At 45.7% G+C, this 19,392-nt stretch overlaps 1 protein-coding gene across 2 annotated transcripts in view; it reads right to left on the bottom strand.

Annotated features, from left to right (window-relative positions):
- NPHP3 (nephrocystin 3) overlaps positions 1-19,392 on the bottom strand; it is a 405,841-nt gene that overhangs the window by 306,082 nt on the left and 80,367 nt on the right. For both annotated transcript variants that reach the window (XM_078663854.1, XM_078663855.1), the window contains one exon: positions 14,405-14,530. In XM_078663854.1, coding sequence (XP_078519980.1) covers positions 14,405-14,530 — 126 coding nt within the window. The remainder of the gene's footprint in view (positions 1-14,404; positions 14,531-19,392) is intronic.

Consider the following 19,392-nt stretch of genomic DNA (forward strand, 5'->3'; position numbering starts at 1 on the left):
GCAGGGGGCCCGCCGTCCGGGCCGCACGGAGCACCGCGTCCCGGTCTCGGAAGTGCAGGAACTTGGCCAACATGGGTCGTGGAGGAAGACCGGGTTTGGGCGCCCGGGCCGGGACCCTGTGGGCCCTCTCGATGGAGAAGTACGGAGACCGGTCGCAATCCGGAGTGAACGATTTAGTCCAGGATTCCATGTAGGTCAGAGGGGCCGAGTTCTCAATCCCCTCCGGCAGGCCCAGGACGCGGATGTTACAACGTCTCGAGCGCCCTTCCAAATCCACAGTGCGCTCCTCCAGGGTCTCCACGCGGCGCAGGATCTCCTGCATGTCTGCCTCCTGCGACTTCACCGCGGGTTGTAATTCAGTCACGATCCGCTCACCCTCCTTCACCCTGTCCGCCAACTTACGGTGCTCATCGCGGATTAGGCTAATGTCCGTCGTCAGGGTGCCCAGTCTCTCCTCCATCGAGAGGCGAGACATTTCAATTGCCGCCAACACCTGGTCCAGTTTCGCTGATAGTGTAGGGTCGGTTTGCGACGCGTTGGCCTGCGTCCATGTCCTTGTTTGTGGCATCCTCTCGACAGCCGTTTCAGGGACCGCCGTCACCTGAGGGGCCCTCGGCTTCCCCATGGGTGCTGCCAAGAGGAAGAGGGGGGGTCCCCGGGTCGTCGTGCGCCTCGAGGGCGGTAGGTCGTCGCTCACAGCGTCGCCGGGTAGGTGGCAGCTCCGTGTCGGTCGGCTCCCTCAGTCTTCTCCGGTTCTGGGGCGGGGCCCGCTCCGCTCCGGGGAGCCTCAGCAGGGGTGTCAGAGGTGGCTTGCGGCCGCCTGGGCCGGTGGGTCCGACCGCGGGGGGGAGGTGCGCGGGTATCCTCTCCTCTCCGGGGGGAGTGCGGCTCAGTGTGCGGCTTAGTGTCAGCGCCGATCGGCAAGGGGGACGGCCGCTGGCAGCGCCTCCAGCGCAAGTGGGGTACTCCTAACCCCGGGGCGAGGTTTGCGTTTGTCCTCGGTGCTAGGCCTGCATGGGCGCCATTTTAGGGTCAGGCGAATATGAGCTGGGTCCCTCGCCGGGTGGCGATGTGCCCAATGATCTCCCACGGGGCCCGGAGGGAGGAGGGGGCCCCGGGGTGCCGGTGTTAAGGTCCTCGGGGGAGGAGGGGAGAAATTAGTGCTCACCGCCCTCAATGATGGTGCCAGGAGTGTCCAGTCCTGTGTCGTCGGTGTGCTCGCCGGCTCCCCTCTGTCCGCGGTGGCAGGGGCCACCGGGGTGCCGGCGTTGGGATCCTCGGAGGAGGGGGGGAGGGGGAGAGGGATCAGTGCTCACCGCCGTCCGTGATGATCACGGACTCCTGGATTGTCCAGCCCTGTGTGCTCGCCGGCTCCCCGCAGTCCGCAGTGGCAGGTCGGTCAAATCCGAGGGCCGATCAGGCTCCCGGCGGGGAAATAGCTCCGGTGTATCGGAGCCCCGGGGCGGCGGCCGCCATCTTGTGTGTCGGGGCTCCGGGATGGAGGAGGGCGCCGTCCGGTGCGCACTCCCGCAGGCTGGTGTCACCCTCTCCGCGAGTTTCTCCGTTGCTGTCGGCTGGCCGCGTCTTCCGGGGCCGTCGTTCAGAGAGCTGACTCCCGGGGGCTTTCTCGTCTGCCGGTCTGAGGTGCGCCCGCCATTTTCGGGGTCGGCGTCCCTCGGTGTCGGCGGAGGACAATCTGGGTCGCGTCGTCCGCTCGCAGTAGGTTTAGGTCAGTTGAAGGATGCCCCCGTGCATGGGGGCATCACAGGCGCTGTGGTTGGCGAGTTGAGGCTCCCGGCGATCTCGTGAACTGGGCAAGATGCTAGCCCGATCGCGGAGCCTCAGCAGGACACAGCCGCCATCGTGGCTTGCTAAGCCACGCCCCATGCGCTATGCGCTATGTTATGCGCTATGTTATGCGCTATGTTATGCTATGCGCTATGTTATGCGCTATGTTATGCGCTATGCGCTATGTTATACGCTATGTTATGCGCTATGTTATGCGCTATGCACTATGTTATGCGCTATGCTATGCGCTATGCTATGCGCTATGTTATGCGCTATGTTATGCGCTATGCTATGCGCTATGCTATGCGCTATGTTATGCGCTATGTTATGCGCTATGTTATGCGCTATGTTATGCGCTATGTTATGCGCTATGTTATGCGCTATGTTGTGCGCTGTTATGCGCTGTTATGCGCTGTTATGCGCTGTTATGGCCTATGTTATGCGATGTTATGCGCTATGTTATGCACTGTTATGCGCTATGTTATGCGCTATGCTATGTGCTATGCGCTATGTTATGCGCTATGTTATGCGCTATGTTATGCGCTATGCGCTGCGCTATGTTATGCGCTATGTTATGCGCTATGCGCTATGTTATGCGTTATGCGCTATGTTATGCGCTATGTTATGCGCTATGCTATGCGCTATGCTATGCGCTATGTTATGCGCTATGTTATGCGCTATGCGCTATGTTATGCGCTATGCTATGTGCTATGTTATGCGCTATGTTATGCGCTATGCGCTATGTTATGCGCTATGTTATGCACTATGCTATGCGCTAATGCGCTATGCTATGCGCTAATGCGCTATGTTCTGCGCTATGTTATGCGCTATGCGCTATGTTATGCGCTATGCTATGGGCTATGTTCTGCGCTATGTTATGCGCTATGCGCTATGCTATGCGCTATGCTATGCGCTATGTTATGCGCTATGCGCTATGTTATGCACTATGTTATGCGCTATGCGCTATGTTATGCACTATGTTATGCGCTATGCGCTATGTTATGCGCTATGCGCTATGTTATGCTCTATGCTATGCGCTATGTTATGCGCTATGCTATGCGCTATGTTATGCGCTATGTTATGCGCTATGCGCTATGTTATGCGCTAATGCGCTATGCCCTATGTTATGCGCTATGTTATGCGCTATGTTATGCGCTATGTTCTGCGCTATGTTCTGCGCTATGTTCTGCGCTATGTTCTGCGCTATGCGCTATGTTATGCGCTATGTTATGCGCTATGTTATGCGCTATGCGCTATGTTATGCGCTATGTTATGCGCTATGTTATGCGCTATGCGCTATGTTATGCGCTATGCTATGCGCTATGTTATGCGCTATGTTATGCGCTATGCTATGCGCTATGTTATGCGCTATGTTATGCGCTATGTGCTATGTTATGCGCTATGCGCTATGTTATGCGCAATGTTATGCGCTATGTTATGCGCTATGTTATGCGCTATGTTGTGCGCTATGTTATGCGCTATGTTATGCGCTATGTTATGCGCTATGTTATGCGCTGTTATGGGCTATGTTATGCGATGTTATGCGCTATGTTATGCGCTGTTATGCGCTATGTTATGCGCTATGTTATGCGCTATGTTATGCGCTATGCGCTGCGCTATGTTATGCGCTATGTTATGCGCTATGTTATGCGCTATGCACTATGTTATGCGCTATGCTATGCGCTATGTTATGCGCTATGCTATGCGCTATGCGCTATGTTATGTGCTATGTTATGCGCTATGTTATGCGCTATGCGCTGCGCTATGTTATACGCTATGTTATGCGCTATGCGCTATGTTATGCGCTATGTTATGCGCTATGTTATGCGCTATGTTATGCGCTATGCTATGCGCTATGCTATGCGCTATGCGCTATGTTATGCGCTATGTTATGCGCTATGCGCTATGTTATGCGCTATGTTATGCGCTATGCGCTGTTATGCGCTAATGCGCTATGTTATGCGCTAATGCGCTATGTTATGCGCTAATGCGCTATGCGCTATGTTATGCGCTATGTTATGCGCTATGTTATGCGCTATGTTATGCGCTATGTTGCGCTATGTTATGCTGTGTTTTGCTATCCTATGCTTTGCTGTGTTTTGCTATCCTATGCTTTGCTGTGTTTTGCTATCCTATGCTTTGCTGTGTTTTGCTATCCTATGCTTTGCTGTGTTTTGCTATCCTATGCTTTGCTGTGTTATGCTTTGTTGTGTTTTGTTATGCTATGTTTTGTTGTTTTACTATGATATGCTGTTTTGCTATGCTATGTTTTGTTTTGCTATCCTATACTTTGTTTTGCTATGTTTTGTTATGTTCTGCTGTTTTGTTCTGCTGTGTTGTTGTTATGTTAGGCTATGCTATGTTTTGTTTTGCTATTCTATGTTTTGCTATGCTATACTATTCTATGTTTTGCTATGCTATGGTTTGTTTTACTATGCTATGTTTTGTTTTGCTATTCTTTGTTATGCTATGGTTTGGTTTGTTATGCTATTCTATGTTTTGCTGTGTTATGCTATGTTTTGTTATGTTCTGCTGTTTTGTTATGCTATGTTTTGTTATGCTATGTTTTGTTATGCTATGTTTTGTTATGCTATGTTTTGTTATGCTATGGTGTGTTGTGGTATGTTATGCTATGTTTTGTTGTTTTACTATGATATGCTATGTTTTGCTATGCTATGTTTTGTTTTGCTATCCTATGCTTTGTTTTGCTATGTTTTGTTATGTTCTGCTGTTTTGTTCTGCTGTTTTGTTGTGTTATGTTATGCTATTCTATGTTTTGTTTTGTTTTACTATGCTATGTTTTGCTATTCTTTGTTATGTTATGCTATGGTTTGTTTTGTTTTACTATGCTATGTTTTGCTATTCTTTGTTATGTTATGCTATGGTTTGTTTTGTTATGCTATTCTATGTTTTGCTGTGTTATGCTATGTTTTGTTTTACTATGCTATGTTTTGTTTTGCTATTCTTTGTTATGTTATGCTATGTTTTGTTATGCTATGTTATGCTATGTTTTGTTATGCTATGTTATGCTATGTTTTGTTGTGTTATGTTTTGTTGTTTTACTATGATATGCTTTGTTTTGCTATGCTTTGTTTTGTTATGCTATGGTGTTTTGTTGTGTTTTGTTATGCTATGCTTTGTTGTGTTTTGCTATGCCATGTTTTGTTGTTTTGCTATCCTATGCTTTGTGTTGTTATGCTGTGCTTTTGCTATCCTATGCTTTTGTTTGTTATGCTATGCTATGCTGTGTTTCGCTATGCTATGCTATGTTTTGTTATGCTATGCTGGTAAGGGTATGTGAGTGTGTGTGTGTGAGGGTGAGTGAGGGGGTGAGGGTGTGTGAGAGTGAGGGGGTGTGAGGGTGAGGGGGTGTGAGGGGGTGTGAGGGTGAGGGGGTGTGAGGGTGTGTGAGGGTGAGTGAGGGTGAGTGAGGGTGTGTGAGGGTGTGTGAGGGTGAGTGAGGGTGAGTGAGGGTATGTGAGGGTATGTGAGGGGTGTGAGGGTGAGAGTGTGTGAGGGTGAGTGTGTGAGGGTGAGTGTGTGAGGGTGAGAGTGTGTGAGGGTGTGAGGGGTGTGGGGGTGAGGGGTGTGAGGGGGGTGAGGGGGTGTGAGAGTGAGGCAGTGTGAGGGTGAGGGGGTGTGAGGGTGAGGGGGTGAGTGAGGGTGAGGGGTGTGAAGGTGAGGGGGTGTGAAGGTGTGAAGGTGAGGGGGTGTGAGGGGGTGTGAGGGTGAGAGGGTGTGTGAGGGTGTGAGGGTGAGTGAGGGTGAGGGTGTGTGAGGGTGAGGGTGTGTGAGTGAGGGGGTGTGAGGGTGAGGAGGTGTGTGAGGGGTCAGGGGGTTTGAGGGGGTGAGGGCGAGTGAGGGGGTGAGGGCATGAGGGTGAGTGTCTCCAATGAATGTCGCTGCTTCGCCTTCTTTGAAAATCTTCAGTGCTGCAAATAGAGCATGCCGCCCTAATTATCACAGCATGAGGCCCCAAAGTGATAATAATCACAGCATGCAGAGAGGCCCCTACGCTTCTGGAGCACTCAACTGCACATTAATTATAGTTGAGTGCTCCAGCAGCCTGGGGCGCCTGTTGACATGCTGTGATAAGTGGGGTCTCATGCTGTGATAATTGTTGCGGCGCCTGAGGAAGTGGAGACTCCTGCTGGGATAATTGGTCTTGTCCTCAGGAAGTAGAGTTTCATGCTGGGATAATTGGTCTGGCAGCGCTTGCGGTGCCTGACGTCCAACAAACGTGCACAAGCTGCTCAACCTTGAAGCGCGTTCACAGACCTGGGTCGGCTCGTGCCCAGGTCTGTATCGGGCTCGTTCACAGCTGTTACTCCCTTGACAGAGATGAAGGCGGCTATAAGTCTCGTTGGCGGCAGCGCTTCGCGCTGCAACGCCAGTGAGACCTAAAAAGTATATAAGCAAAATGTACCCACTCATTAAGCATGTGTGGGTGTAGATTACTTTAACGTACACATCAGTGACAGTTAAGAAGAATGGGAAAACTATGCTTAACATTCCAAGTGGGGGGAAATGAAAATTATAGTATTCTAACATTTCTTAAATGTATGTTTTTGTATTATATAATCAATAAAGCCTTCCAGTACAGCTTTATGACAAAATAGCTATATGTAGTTGGCACATTGAAATTTCTGTCCTTTCAAAAAACTGGCACCTCTTTAACACATAGCCATGACAAAGTTATGATCCACCTCATTTGGCCAACATATCAACCACCACTCACCACCTCGACAATTCAGAAGCCAAGTTCAAGCCCATCTGGCAGTACCTCTCCGGAAAATGTAAAGGTGGCATAGCATTTCCTGTGGCCGGCCCAATTCCCTGGAGCTTGGTCCCCAACCAACTTAGAGCAATCTCCTTGTTCTCCCATATTAAAGTAGCACTTAAAACCTACGTATTCTAGGTACTTCTGGATGAATGGTATATACAAGAGGTGGTTGGTGCCATCTAAATGTCCAATCCATTCATTCAAGTTAATTTTCCTGCCAGGGTTCTCTCTAAAAACACACATGGAAAACTCTGTATGTATGATCCCTATATTACTTAGTAGTGATCCCATTACTCCAAACATCCCTTCCTGCTCCCAGGCCTTTCTGGTAGGGTCTACCAGATCAGGTAAATGGTAGATCAGCAAGGGGGGGGGGGATACTTCTAAGATTAAAAGGATCTCCATTGCAAACATTTGTAGGAATGCTGCATAGGTGCCTTCCCTGACTTTAGTGTCACACTACCTGTTGGGTGTGGAGGACATTCCTTAGGTGCTGGCTTTGGTTTCACACACTTCAGTAATCACGTTTGTTTCAATAAAAATACAAAGGGAAGAAGCATTCTGGATGCTGTCCCTGAATTTTTGTGTGATTTTACAAAGCTGATCCAGCTACCTAGGTATTTCTTCCCACATAGGAAAGTAGACCATAAGGAGATTTCATTCCTTAGATTCCCTTTTCCTCACTCCAAGCCTTATTCTCAACTCTCCTGTCCCTTCTTGTTTAATACTTAGGTCTACCAAAAAAGGGAATTTTAGAAAGAAAGAATAAAAGTAAAAGATATTGTACAGAATGATCTATATAAGTATTGAAGCCCCCTCACATGATGGGTTCGAGGAGGGAAGATCGAGAAGTAATGTTTTGTCCACTGATGAGAAATCAAAGGAAGTGCTGTCCTTTTGTTTCACCCATACTTCAAAATACTGGGGAGCAGCAGCTTCTACAATGGAACGATCACAGGTACATATCCTTAGAATTAGATATCCAACCGCTCTGAACTAGAACGAGATTCTTCCTTTGGCTTTAACTCGGCATACCGCCAAACTGTGCTTTGGAAGTCATTATGGACTATTCCGACACTTATTATGGGAGATAAGTATTGACAGATGTTGACATTAAGAGCCGCTCTGGGGAAAATAATTAAAGCTTTTTAAAAACTTCTTGTATTTTGTATAGAAGTGGATATTTTCAACATGGCTAATTCTGCAATTCGCTGGGCAGAACAAAAAAGTCCATGAATCTCAAAACAACTTCAGGTAAAACAGTATGCTATATGAATACCTTTCTAAAGCTCATAACATGGGAATCCCTGAAACCATATTAAACAAGGTTCTTGTCCAAATGAACACTGCTGCCAGGGAAAACTAGCATCATCATCCATTTTTAAAACATGGGCAAACTCAGAAATTCAAGGTGGAGTGACTTGCCTTTGCTCCACAAACCTTGAATATCCACAACGCATGCATCCACACAATAAAGGTTCTGTGATCAACAAGAGCCCAATAAAATCATGGTCAACATACTATTTACTAACCATCTGTGCACCTCTCCCATTGTGCATCAGCAGTCTTGAATGGATGCATGGTTTTGCTTGAAGAAGTAATCAGGCACCTACTTGAAACGTGTGTGATGGGAATACAGAGTTATAAGCTAGACAGCCATTCCCACAACACACCATGCAGAGATAGGCCAAAATTTGGTTTCTACAGAGAAACTTAACAGAGTACCAATTGATAAATTCAATTGCATATTAAGCTTCCTTGGTTATAGTTTAATGGAGTATGTGAAGCATAGCTATATCACTGCATCAACAAACAGGTTACCAAGAAGCCACCCGGTTACCAAGACCTGAAAATAGTTTTGGGCCGGCGAGAAGAAATCTTAACATAGTAGATGGAAACATACGCAGAACTCTTTAGCAAGGAGTCCATTTCACATTGGCTCCTTGCCTACTTCACACTTGACATACATGAAAGTGGCACCTTTGTAAGAGATGCTTTTCCAACAGATATTTTTCAGAACCATTCGTTATTCTTTGGTATCTTGATGACACACTCTTACAGAATTTTAATTTCTTGACATTTTTCTTACAGGGTGCCACTTGTTGTCTAAAGGTTGGGGCCTTTGGCTGGGACCAGCGAATTCACCTTTATTTCAACTTCCTTTTATCTGTTTTTGTTTACCCATAACGGTGCTAGTATTTTCTCAGCCCTCTTTTCCTGTATTTTGTACACTCTGGCATGTTGTCCATGTTGCTTTTGTCATCATTAAGGTAAGACTGTGAAGAACTCCTTCGTCCCAGAACTAATGTGGAAAGTGTTATTGATTTAATATGCAGATGCCATCAGACAACACATACACATGCACACGGATCACAATGCACAAGGCTGTTGCAATTTAATTAAGTCACAGCCCAGCAAGATAAGCTGAAAAACCAGCAAGCTATTCCTTTGATAACCTACCGGCATGTAGTGTTGTTCTGGGGGTGCAGAGTGTGAGTGTACTGTGCGCAAGAGATATGTTTGCAGAGATGAGAGGTGTGAGCGTGTGTGGGGGTGTAGTGAATTGTTTTTATTGTATCCAGACAGCTGTGATCATACAGGTGCTGAGATCAATTGTAGTACATGTACAGTATTATTTCAACAATGATGATAGTCCCATCTATGTAAAACAGTGTGAAAATTAATGAAAAGAGATTACTCATAATGTGAAATAGAAGAAAAAATATAATAAAATATGTAAGAATAATTAATCATTATTTGTGGAGAAGAATGTTTTCTATGCCACATATTTGAGCTCAGTAAAGCTGGAACGAAAGAAATGTTTGTTTTGAGGGAATGTATCTTTGTATTTTCGGTTTATAACCTACCAGCCCTATCTTTTACTGACTGTACTGAGCCTCTCTGGTCACAGCAGGACATATAGTACTCTATCCAATGGTCGAACTACTTTATATGGATCAGGACATGTAGAAACCTCTGTGACAAATGTAGGTTTCACTAGATGAAATGGAGCACTGTTGTGTATTTACGTCACCGATGCTGATTTGCATGACAACCATGAAGGTCTGGATATCTTATGTTTTTTCAAGCTATCTTATAGAGTGAACCACGGATGGGCTTCAGCATTCTCAAATTGAAAGGCACCAAGACATAACTTACGAAGCAGAAAACACCACAGGCCTTTGAACCCAAAAATGTACCCAACCTCTTCTTTCAGTATTTTGGGATACAAAGTATTTGACGTCTTAGGTTCCTGAGAGCTGTGTTTAGATGTCTACTATCCCCAGCTCAGAAGGTCATAAGTAAAGCAAGCATCACTGCTAGATTTCACTATGCAATGGCCCTAGGTATCAAAACACGCACCTATACTACAATATCGGGGTATTGTTTCATTATTTTCTTGAGTTTAACCTATGCCACAAAGTGGTAACTTTCAGCTGTAGATTGAAACAAGAAATATCTTCTGCCATTTTCTGAAAAGTATATTCTTAGGAGCCTGTGCAATAGACGTTCATGCCCAGGTTTAACAAGCATTTACAATGCAACGGTCTCGCCTTTGAAAAAGTTAGAGCTATTGGCATTGTAAATGAATTTTTTTTTATTTGTGTTGGTTTTGAAAATAGATAAATAAATGGCACTGTCATTTACAATGCCAATAGCTTAATCTCTCGCAAATGCCACACAAAAACACACAGACCCACACAGAGTCCCACACACATACATACCTACAGAGCCGAACGCAGAGCCACACACACACACAGATCCACACACTTCCAGTAGTCGGCGGGCAGCGTGGAGCAGACCAGCACCCAGCCCGACAGGGCCAGCAGCAAGGCCACGATCTCCCCCGCCATGCTGGCCATGGTCACCGGTGAGGGTCACAGGGCACAGGTGTCAGAGCTGAGGGCACGGGTGAGGGCAGAGGGCACAGGGGTAAGAGCTGAGTGCAGAGGGGTGAGAGCTGAGGGCAGAGGGGTGAGAGCTGAGGGCAGAGGGGTGAGAGCTGAGGGCAGAGGGGTACGAGCTGAGGGCACAGGTAAGAGCTGAGGGCACAGCACACATCTCCCCCTCACTTGCCACCACCCGCACGAACAGTAGCTCAATAAAGTACAAGAACATAAAAGGAACACAAGAAACTGAATACATAACAGCCAAACTAAAGGAACATAACACTGAAACAATGAAAGTAAAATAGAACTTCATGAACCATGCATACACCGTACAGGAAATAAGCTTTGAGCTGAACACCACCATTCACACCTTCACACAGAGCAAATAGCAGCACACACAATCTCACGTGTACATACATACTTTACTCCCCCATTTCTGGTTACTATGGGGAAATCAGGCTTTGTCCGGTGGGCTGTGCTGACAGATCAACTGTGGGCTGCTTTTTTTTTTTTTAATACGTTTTTGGCCTGTTTATGGCCAGGTGGAGCGGTGTTTACTGTACATTTCACTGATAGTACCACAAAAGCAGGCACCCTACCATACCTTGCAAAATATCCATACAGAGCTTTAAACAAATTCAAAACTGGCCTTACCAGTAAATGTAGGATTTTTTTTAAGGTATCTGGTTTGCTAATGGGGGCCTCTTTTATTTCGGAGCCCGGGCATATTTTTCTTTCCCAGTCCGCCCCTGCCAGACACACTCCGGTCTCCCCCCAGCCCAGGGAGCGGTGGAGGCTGTGACAGGCCCTGGCTGTGCAGCAATGTCCGGGATCAATGGTGACCAATAACCGAGACAAAACAGGGGTCGTGACACCTCTCTGCACGAACACGGGGTCAGAGGCAGAGGTCAGAGTTGATGAACACATCCTTCCACAGATCCAGGAAACATTGAGTGCGAGGGCGAGGCGACACCTTTCACTCAGAGCACACAGAGAAACATGACATGGACCGGGATTCCAGGGGGCAGAAGCGCAAGCGAGTGTTTATAGCATTGAGATGCAAATCCCAACACAGGTACCCCCAGAAAACACACGACCCTTGCACCAAACCAGATCCACGGCATCTTCTTCAGCACGTGTGCTAATGTTAAAATATAGCGCCTTAAAACACCAAAACTGGCCAAGGTTACTGCTCAGATTAATAGGCATGCATTGTTCTTTGTATGGTAATTGTCTTACCTGCTTATCTCAGCACGATGGAGAAGTCGAGTAAAACTTGCATGTCTGCGTGTTCCATGGGCCGGCGTCAGTGCAACTGTGCCTCGGTATCCGCTCTCTGGGTGGTCGCCGGTGTGGAGTGCGCCTTGGTGTGGTGGGCTCGTGCTGCCTGGCGCGTTTGTTCTTCCTCGAGTGACGGGTTCCAGGGATGGTTTTCCCCGCGTAACCCTCACTCCGAGCAGCCCCCGGATCCGATCTTCCGGCGCTATCCTTCGTGCACGGGTCACCCCCAATCTGCCTCAGTGTCTGTGCGGGTCCCTCTAGGAATCGGATGAGAGCTGGTCGTCTCTCAGTGGGGTTAGTACCTGCTGCAGGTGTCCCTCAGTTGAGGGATGTCTGTCTCTCGGAGGGTGAGGGTACCAGGAGCTGCAAGTCCCCCAGAGGAGGGCTGTCCGTCTCTCTGCAGGTGAGGATGCCCTCCTGTCTCTCGGTGGGTGCAATAGCTGCTGCCCTCTCTCAGGGATTAGGATCCCTCGGTGGGTGCTGGTACCGGGCGCTGCAGTTCTCTCGGCGGGTGAGGGTCCCTGCCTGTCTCTCAGTGGGTGAAGGTACCGGATGCTGAGAGGATGCTCTTAGCCAGAGAGGGTCCCGCCTCTGCTGCCTGTGCTTAGGACCCGGAGAGACAGATGGTGCATCTGAGAGTGAGGGAAGGTGGGACGGGCAGTCAGTCCGAAGGCTCGCCCTCTCCCCTCCTGCGCCCTCCTCCTTTCCAGCCATTGGCCGGAGACCAGCTCATCCTTGTGCCCCAGGGAGCCAGAGTCAGACCTCCCTACCATGGTAACTGCTGGAGACAGCACAGCTGGACGCGAGCACCCGCCCAGCCCCCTGCAGGGCATTGCACACTCACTTTCACTAAACACAAACCCACAGCAGCACACGCTAATAGAAATGAAAACAGGCGCTATGCACCCACACAGGCGCTGAACCTCCCTGTGTGCCAGGGGCCGGGTGTTCTACTTCAAGGGGTCCTAAGAAAGCGACAGCAGACACACAGGGTTGAACTCGCAACTCGCAACAAAGTACAGGGCACTGAGGCAGCCTCTCGCCGCTGGGTGTGCTCTGCAGGTCTGAATCTTAACCGCGCCTTTCAGCCTTGTCAATGAATGTGTCAGGTTTGAATGGAGAATCACGTTGTAGGTGAATCGGGCAACTTGACTAAAATAGTGAATTTATGGAACGCAGACTTTGTGTGTTAACAGCATTTCACCGCTAATGACGCGATAAGATCAGAAGCGCACACTAGCAAGCTACAGAAATCTGTCACTTTAACCTGGAGATTGGCGACTTGGGCTTTGCAGTCACTGGGCTCCCCAGCCCGCACCATACAATGCTGCCACGTCGCTTGCACGCGGGGGGGGGGGTCGGGAGGGGAGGGGTTCGACCGAACTTTACAGGCTTCAGTCAGGGCTCCCTCGAGGCACCGTTGGATGTGCAATAATAGTATTTTAAGGTGGCACTTGTTCGACTTGAATAAAAATGTTACCTTGTCGGTGCATTTAACAACAAACAACTGTTACCGTGGACAGGAGTAGTGTATTTAAGGGTTCGTGGACTTGCCAAGTCCCCGCCCCATCTCAGCTGTTAATGGTATCCATCTAGGGCGCGCCCACCTCCGAGGGCAATAAAACTCCTGCCGCTTTATAAAACGCAGGGAAGAAAACAATTAGCAGCCATGGTAAGGAGCCGGGGGCTGAGCTGGGAGCCATAGAGCCTAGACACCGAGCACAGTGGGCGCAGAGTGCTCAGCGGCGGACCCCTGGGTAGGGTGACCGGAATTTTTAAGCAAAAAACCTGAACTTTTCACAAAAATAGAAGAACAGGTAGTTAGACCATACATAAAATGCAGTTTTTAAACCCAGAAGCTTCCCTATTAAATAACTTGCTTTCTCGAAACAAATGCTCACTATCTCTGTCGGAAAACTTTGCAGCGCCAGAAAAGGTTTGTATTCTTTGTGTAAAAAAAAAAACAAGTCAGGTCCCAGGTCGGCAGCCAATCACAGCGCGGCCCGGGGAATGACGTCACGGGGGTGTCCCGGCCGGCAGAATCGGGGGCGTGTTTTTCATGCCCTCCCCTTCCCATTGGCTGGAAGGTAAAATTCCAGCCAATGGGAAGAGGAGAGGGCGGGACTTAAAAAAAGACACGGAAACGCCCCCGAATCGCGTTTTCACGGGGAAAGCGTGATTGACAGCCAATCTCTTCCAATGGCTAGCCTCCATTTATGGAGCTAGCCAATGGAAGACAGAGGCGGAACCAAAGCCCCATATGTAGGATCATAAGATTTCACCCTGGGCGGATCAACTGCTACGCAGTTGCAACGGCCAGGGCGAAACCTAAAAATGATGTCCAACCTAAAAGCCTGGTTAACTTCTTCTCAAAACACTCTGTAATTTACAGCAGCTGCAATGAAGCTGTGTAACTCCATGTCAGCCTTTCTGAGGGCACCTGATGAGCAACAAGTACTTTAAAAATCTTGCAAGATGCAATTGTTTAATGAAGCTTAAGAACTTATGGAAATTCTGATCCTGAATCACAGCATCCAAAGAAGGTGCAGCTTTGACTCTTGATAATCCAATGTTTTGTCAGTTGGTGAGATTTGGTATGTTTCTTAACTGTGCAAATAACTATAAAGTAATTTTTGTTGGACACACTGCTTGTAACACTCACCTTGAACTGCCTTTTGACTTTGTCTCGATCGTGTTCAAATGTTGCTGCTCGCTCCATGGCTTGGTATTTGGCTTCTACCGCACTCTCTCTCTCCCGCAGTATTTTCTGGTAGGTTTTCTGAAGAGCCTGTAATAAATTATTAATTCTTGGAGGTAAAATAATGAAATATATAGACGGTATCACAAATGTTTATTATTAAAATATATTTGGTGGAGCTGCATCTTCACTAAGCCAGCAAAGTAAAGAGCAGAAGATAATTTCACATATTTTCCTTTCAATTAAAATAATATTTTCCCACGTAATATTTAGCTTTTGGGTATCTTTAGGTTTATGTGTTGTGCCGATTTAAAAGTAGTTTCAATTTCATTATGTTTTCCTGTGCAAGCTTTTGGAATCTCTAAATTAGTGCAAGAGATATGCAGTGTTAGTTGAACTTATTAAGGACCAGTTCCAAATATTACAATTTATAATATGAGCAGATTATAGGCTGAGGCGGTCTTTCACTAAATTATACCTTTGATTTGTCTTGTTCTAAATCCCTAAAGTAGAAAACAGCTCACAAGACAAAAACAGAGCCAGAAATGGAATACACATACACGGAGGATGGAAACACTTCCACGCTCAAGGGCGGGCGGCTGTGATCCATGAACACCTTAGGCAAATGTGAGAGATCATTGGTGGGCAAAATGACTGGAGAGGAGCATCTTTGGGAGGTGGCGAGTCGAGTAGGAGGTGGCGAGTCGAGTAGGATGGAGAGTACACAGAGAGCAAAGGGAGACAGTTCTAAGGGAGATTTTGGGCTGGTGAAAGAACCCAAGGAAGACATGACCAAATACCATGTGATCAGGTAAAAAAGGCCATTCGGGGAAGCTAGTGGCAGGAACCAGCCACCAGGTTAAGGTTGGAGATGCGATTCCCTCTTTGGCAGCCGTGCAGGGAGTCTGTGGATTATGAAGAGTATTAAGAATGTATGCGGGAGGCTATTAGGGATAGCATCCTCTGATCATTCATATTTCTAGAATGCATGTTCACCATTGGTTTCTTGGAACTTTGAATACTTAAGCAGTTGAAGCTTAATTGGGAGTTAGTTACTGCAATAAGCCTGTAAATAATGGTGTTTTTAGCAATTTGCAAAATTACTCAAAGTCCTTTTCCAGACGGATTCTGGCTGTTAGAGAGTTTGAAGTAGAGGGACCATCACAGAAAAGCTTTGATCTCCTTTCCTAAGTTTATGACATCTAAGAACCACCAGCCAATTTGCCTAGCTGGATCTCAGTTTCTGAACAGGTTTATGCTTTACCACTCTTTCCACCACAAACTTTGGGCCAGTATTATTCAAGCACTTGAGCAACATGCAGCACAATTGAAAAGAAATGTACTCCTGCACTGGAAGCCAGTAAAGCTCTCTAAGCAATGGCATAGAATGTAAATAATGGGGAACAAGAAAAATAAGACATTCTGCTTCATTTTGGATTATCTGCGATTTATGCAGAGCAGTGTGAGGGAGACCACTATAGATAGGGTTAGCATAATCCAGTCTTGAATGGAGAGCTGAAGTTACAAATAACTTGCTAGCGTCAAACGACAGCAGATGTGCAATCTTCCTCTGGGTTTTTAGCAAGAGGAAATATTTTGACAGTAACACTCCGATCTGTGTTTTAATTAAGAGATTGACATCTATCACTACCCCGAGGATCTTGGCAGAAGCAGCTGGAGTGGGTGCTGGGCCAAGCTCGGCAGGCCAGATATTAGCATTCCAGAGAGGAGTCCTATGACACATCAGGATGATTTCGGTTTTATCATCATTTAGTTTCAGCTTATTTCTAGCAATCCAGCAGGCGATGAATCTCATAGTATGTAGGAACTTTTCCTGTGATGCCGGAGTGTTCATCTGCAATATCAACAATATTGTTTATATGTATTATATGCTTTAACAATATCAGACTCGAGAGCCTGATATTGTTAAAGCAGTTACTAGTGGTTTCATATACAAGTTAAACAAGTGAGGTGAAAAGGAGGAGCGCTGTGGGACTCCACATTCAAGTCCATTCGCTTGGGACGTAAAGTTTCCAAGCCTAACTGATTGTTTTCAACCTTCTAGTAAAGACTTGACCCCACTCTAGGGATTTGTCCAGCATCTCTGACACCATTACATGATCGATCAAAATAATATGATCAACGGTGTCAAAGGCAGCGGAGAGATCTAAAAGAACCAGTGCAATCTTCAATCCCTGATCACATGCAAGTTCATCAACCACCGCTGTTATCATCAACTCTGTGATGTGAGCAGGTCTGAAACCAGTTTGCATAGGATGAAGAAATGCAGTTGTCTGTAAGAATGTACACAGCGCTTGAGCGATGTCTGCTTCCATTATGTTTGCTGGGAATGGGAGTTACGAGATCGGACAGTAGTTTTTCATAGCAAGGTTTCTTGCTGAAGTGACTTGTTATCCAAGGTAATATTGTATTAGGCATATGTTTTAAAATGGCGGGTGGGCACAGATCATAAGGCGATCCAGATTTAACCGTGTTAACTAATTTGATTAATTTATTCTCTGCAATGTCTGGGAAACTGGTCAGACTAGTACCTTTGGTTTCTAAATTGGTCTCTGGGTAATTAGCAGTAGTAGGGCACATAATACTGTTCTTAATAAAATTTAATTTTTTCAATAAAATCAATCATTTAATTGATCACATAGTAGTTGAGAGGATTTCACCTTGGGGGTAAGCTTTTATGAGGAGGTAAGGTTATCAAAAAGGTTTCTTTGTGATTTTTAGCTGTCTCAAAGATCCTGTTATTTTGATAATTAGATTTTGCTTGCCATAACTTTGCTTTATATACCGACTGACCATATATATATATATATATATATATATATATATATATATATATATATATATATATATATATATATATATATATATATATACCTCTCAACTGTTCCCGTCGCAGAGGGAACGCTTTTGTTGGTACCCGCGTCCAAGACCGGGAGCGTGTCTTCGTTTAATTCCAAAAACAAAAAGAGTCACGCGGCACACTTCTTGGCAGAAAAATCATGATTTATTTTTACAGGTCTCTTGCAAAACTCCTACACGTTTCGAACAAACGTTCTTGGTCACGGCAGTGTTCTACAATTAGTCCTTTCTTCATTTCCACATTTTATACTCTCACCCTTCCCTTTCAGCGGTGATGCATTATGGGCATTATAGTTTCTTTGTGACTTAGTTTTAATGATTTACATTTTTCTTTTTTATGAATCGTTCAGAATTGGACATTAATGTGGGGAGAGTTCTAAAGACAGACACCCATTAAATACGTTTTATCCTTAAGTAGGATATTTATTACGTATTTGCAAAAAGTATCGATTGGGCTATTGTGTAGGCGCTATGATTTTGTGGGTGTCCATTAATAGATGCGGTCATTGCTAGGGCAGAGTGCCCTTTGCCCAACATTGGGCCCAATTCAAATGGATTACATTACTATCACAAGCCCTCTTTGTTGTTATCTAAGTCCATTAACCAACCTCAGTGGTTCATGCTGCGATCAAAAAATGCCATACATAATATCAATTCTTGTTCTTGCATTGCTCAGTTAATTTACAAATGAACATGCATTTCTTCATCTGCATTCAGCCCTTTTGGTTGTTTTGTTTTGAATTTAATTATAAGTTTGGACTCCAGTCTTCTCAACTTTTGTAGTCTGTCACCTCCGCGTTCTTGTTTGGGAATTGTTGCCAGTCCCAGGTATTTTATGTCCTGCCATGTTTTTCCTTCGTGTTGTTTGATGTGTTTTGCCATGGCATAAGCACTGTCATCATTTTGTATTGCCCGGATGTGTTCCAATATCCTTTTCTTTAAAAGGCATTTTGTGCTGCCTATATATTCTTTTCCGCAGTGACATCTCAACATATATACTACAAATGACGATTCACAAGTTATTTTGGTTTTGATTATGAAGTCCTTTCCTGAAGGATCTTTCAGGGTAGTTGTATTTTGTCCTATTTTACAAGCCTTGCAGGTCATGCACTTTGTAAATCCATTGCTTCTCCTTTGGATATTTCTTTTCGGTCTGATATGAATTCAGGAATCGGGTTCCTTTTTAATAATTCATAATTATTTTTGTCGTTTAGTTGGCGTGATGCTTCCTCTATGTAGTGTTGTTTGTCCATTACTATGATGTTCCCACCCTTGGACAGAATTCATATCAGACCTGGAAACAAAACTCAATGGATGGCAACAAAAAGCTTTAATCACGGAAAACAAAAAGAAATATCTAATGGTGGAAAACCCAATTATACCAACAATGTTCTTTTGACCTAAGGTACACAAGACACTAAAAAGACCACCTGGCAGACCGATAATCTCTAGTTGTGGAAGTTTGTATGAAAAATTTGCGAACTATGTTGATTATTTTATTGCTCCATTGGTTCCTACATTAATCTCCTACATAAAAGATACAGGGGACTTCCTCAAGTTACTAATGAATACAGACTGGCAACCATCTTATCTTCTGGTAACCATAGATGTGGTGTCGCTTTACACCTCCATAAGCCATGACATCGGAATAAGAGCAATAGAATTCTTCCTGAAACAGAGACCAATCACAGAACGTGAACATTCTAAAATGTTAATAGACATGATCAGGATGTGTTTGTACAACAATGTTTTTTTGATTAATCAAAAAATGTATCAACAAAAGTGTGGAACAGCAATGGGAGTTTCCTTCTCTCCAAGCTATGCGAATCTCATGATGGGGTGGTGGGAGAGGAGTATAGCTTGGAGAGAAGAAACCGACCCACACATGGAGAAAGTAGCGCTATGGGTGCGCTTTATAGATAATTTGTTACTACTTTGGAAAGGTACCCCAACAGAATTTGAGACCTTTTTTAACATCTTGAACAGTAATGAAATGAAATGAAATGAAATGAAATGAAAAAAAGACTTCTAGAGCGCACTGTGGCCAAGCGGCTTCCTGGCGCTGAGGATCA

The sequence above is a fragment of the Lissotriton helveticus genome, chromosome 10 (assembly GCF_964261635.1).
Source record: "Lissotriton helveticus chromosome 10, aLisHel1.1, whole genome shotgun sequence".
Classification (NCBI taxonomy): domain Eukaryota; kingdom Metazoa; phylum Chordata; class Amphibia; order Caudata; family Salamandridae; genus Lissotriton; species Lissotriton helveticus.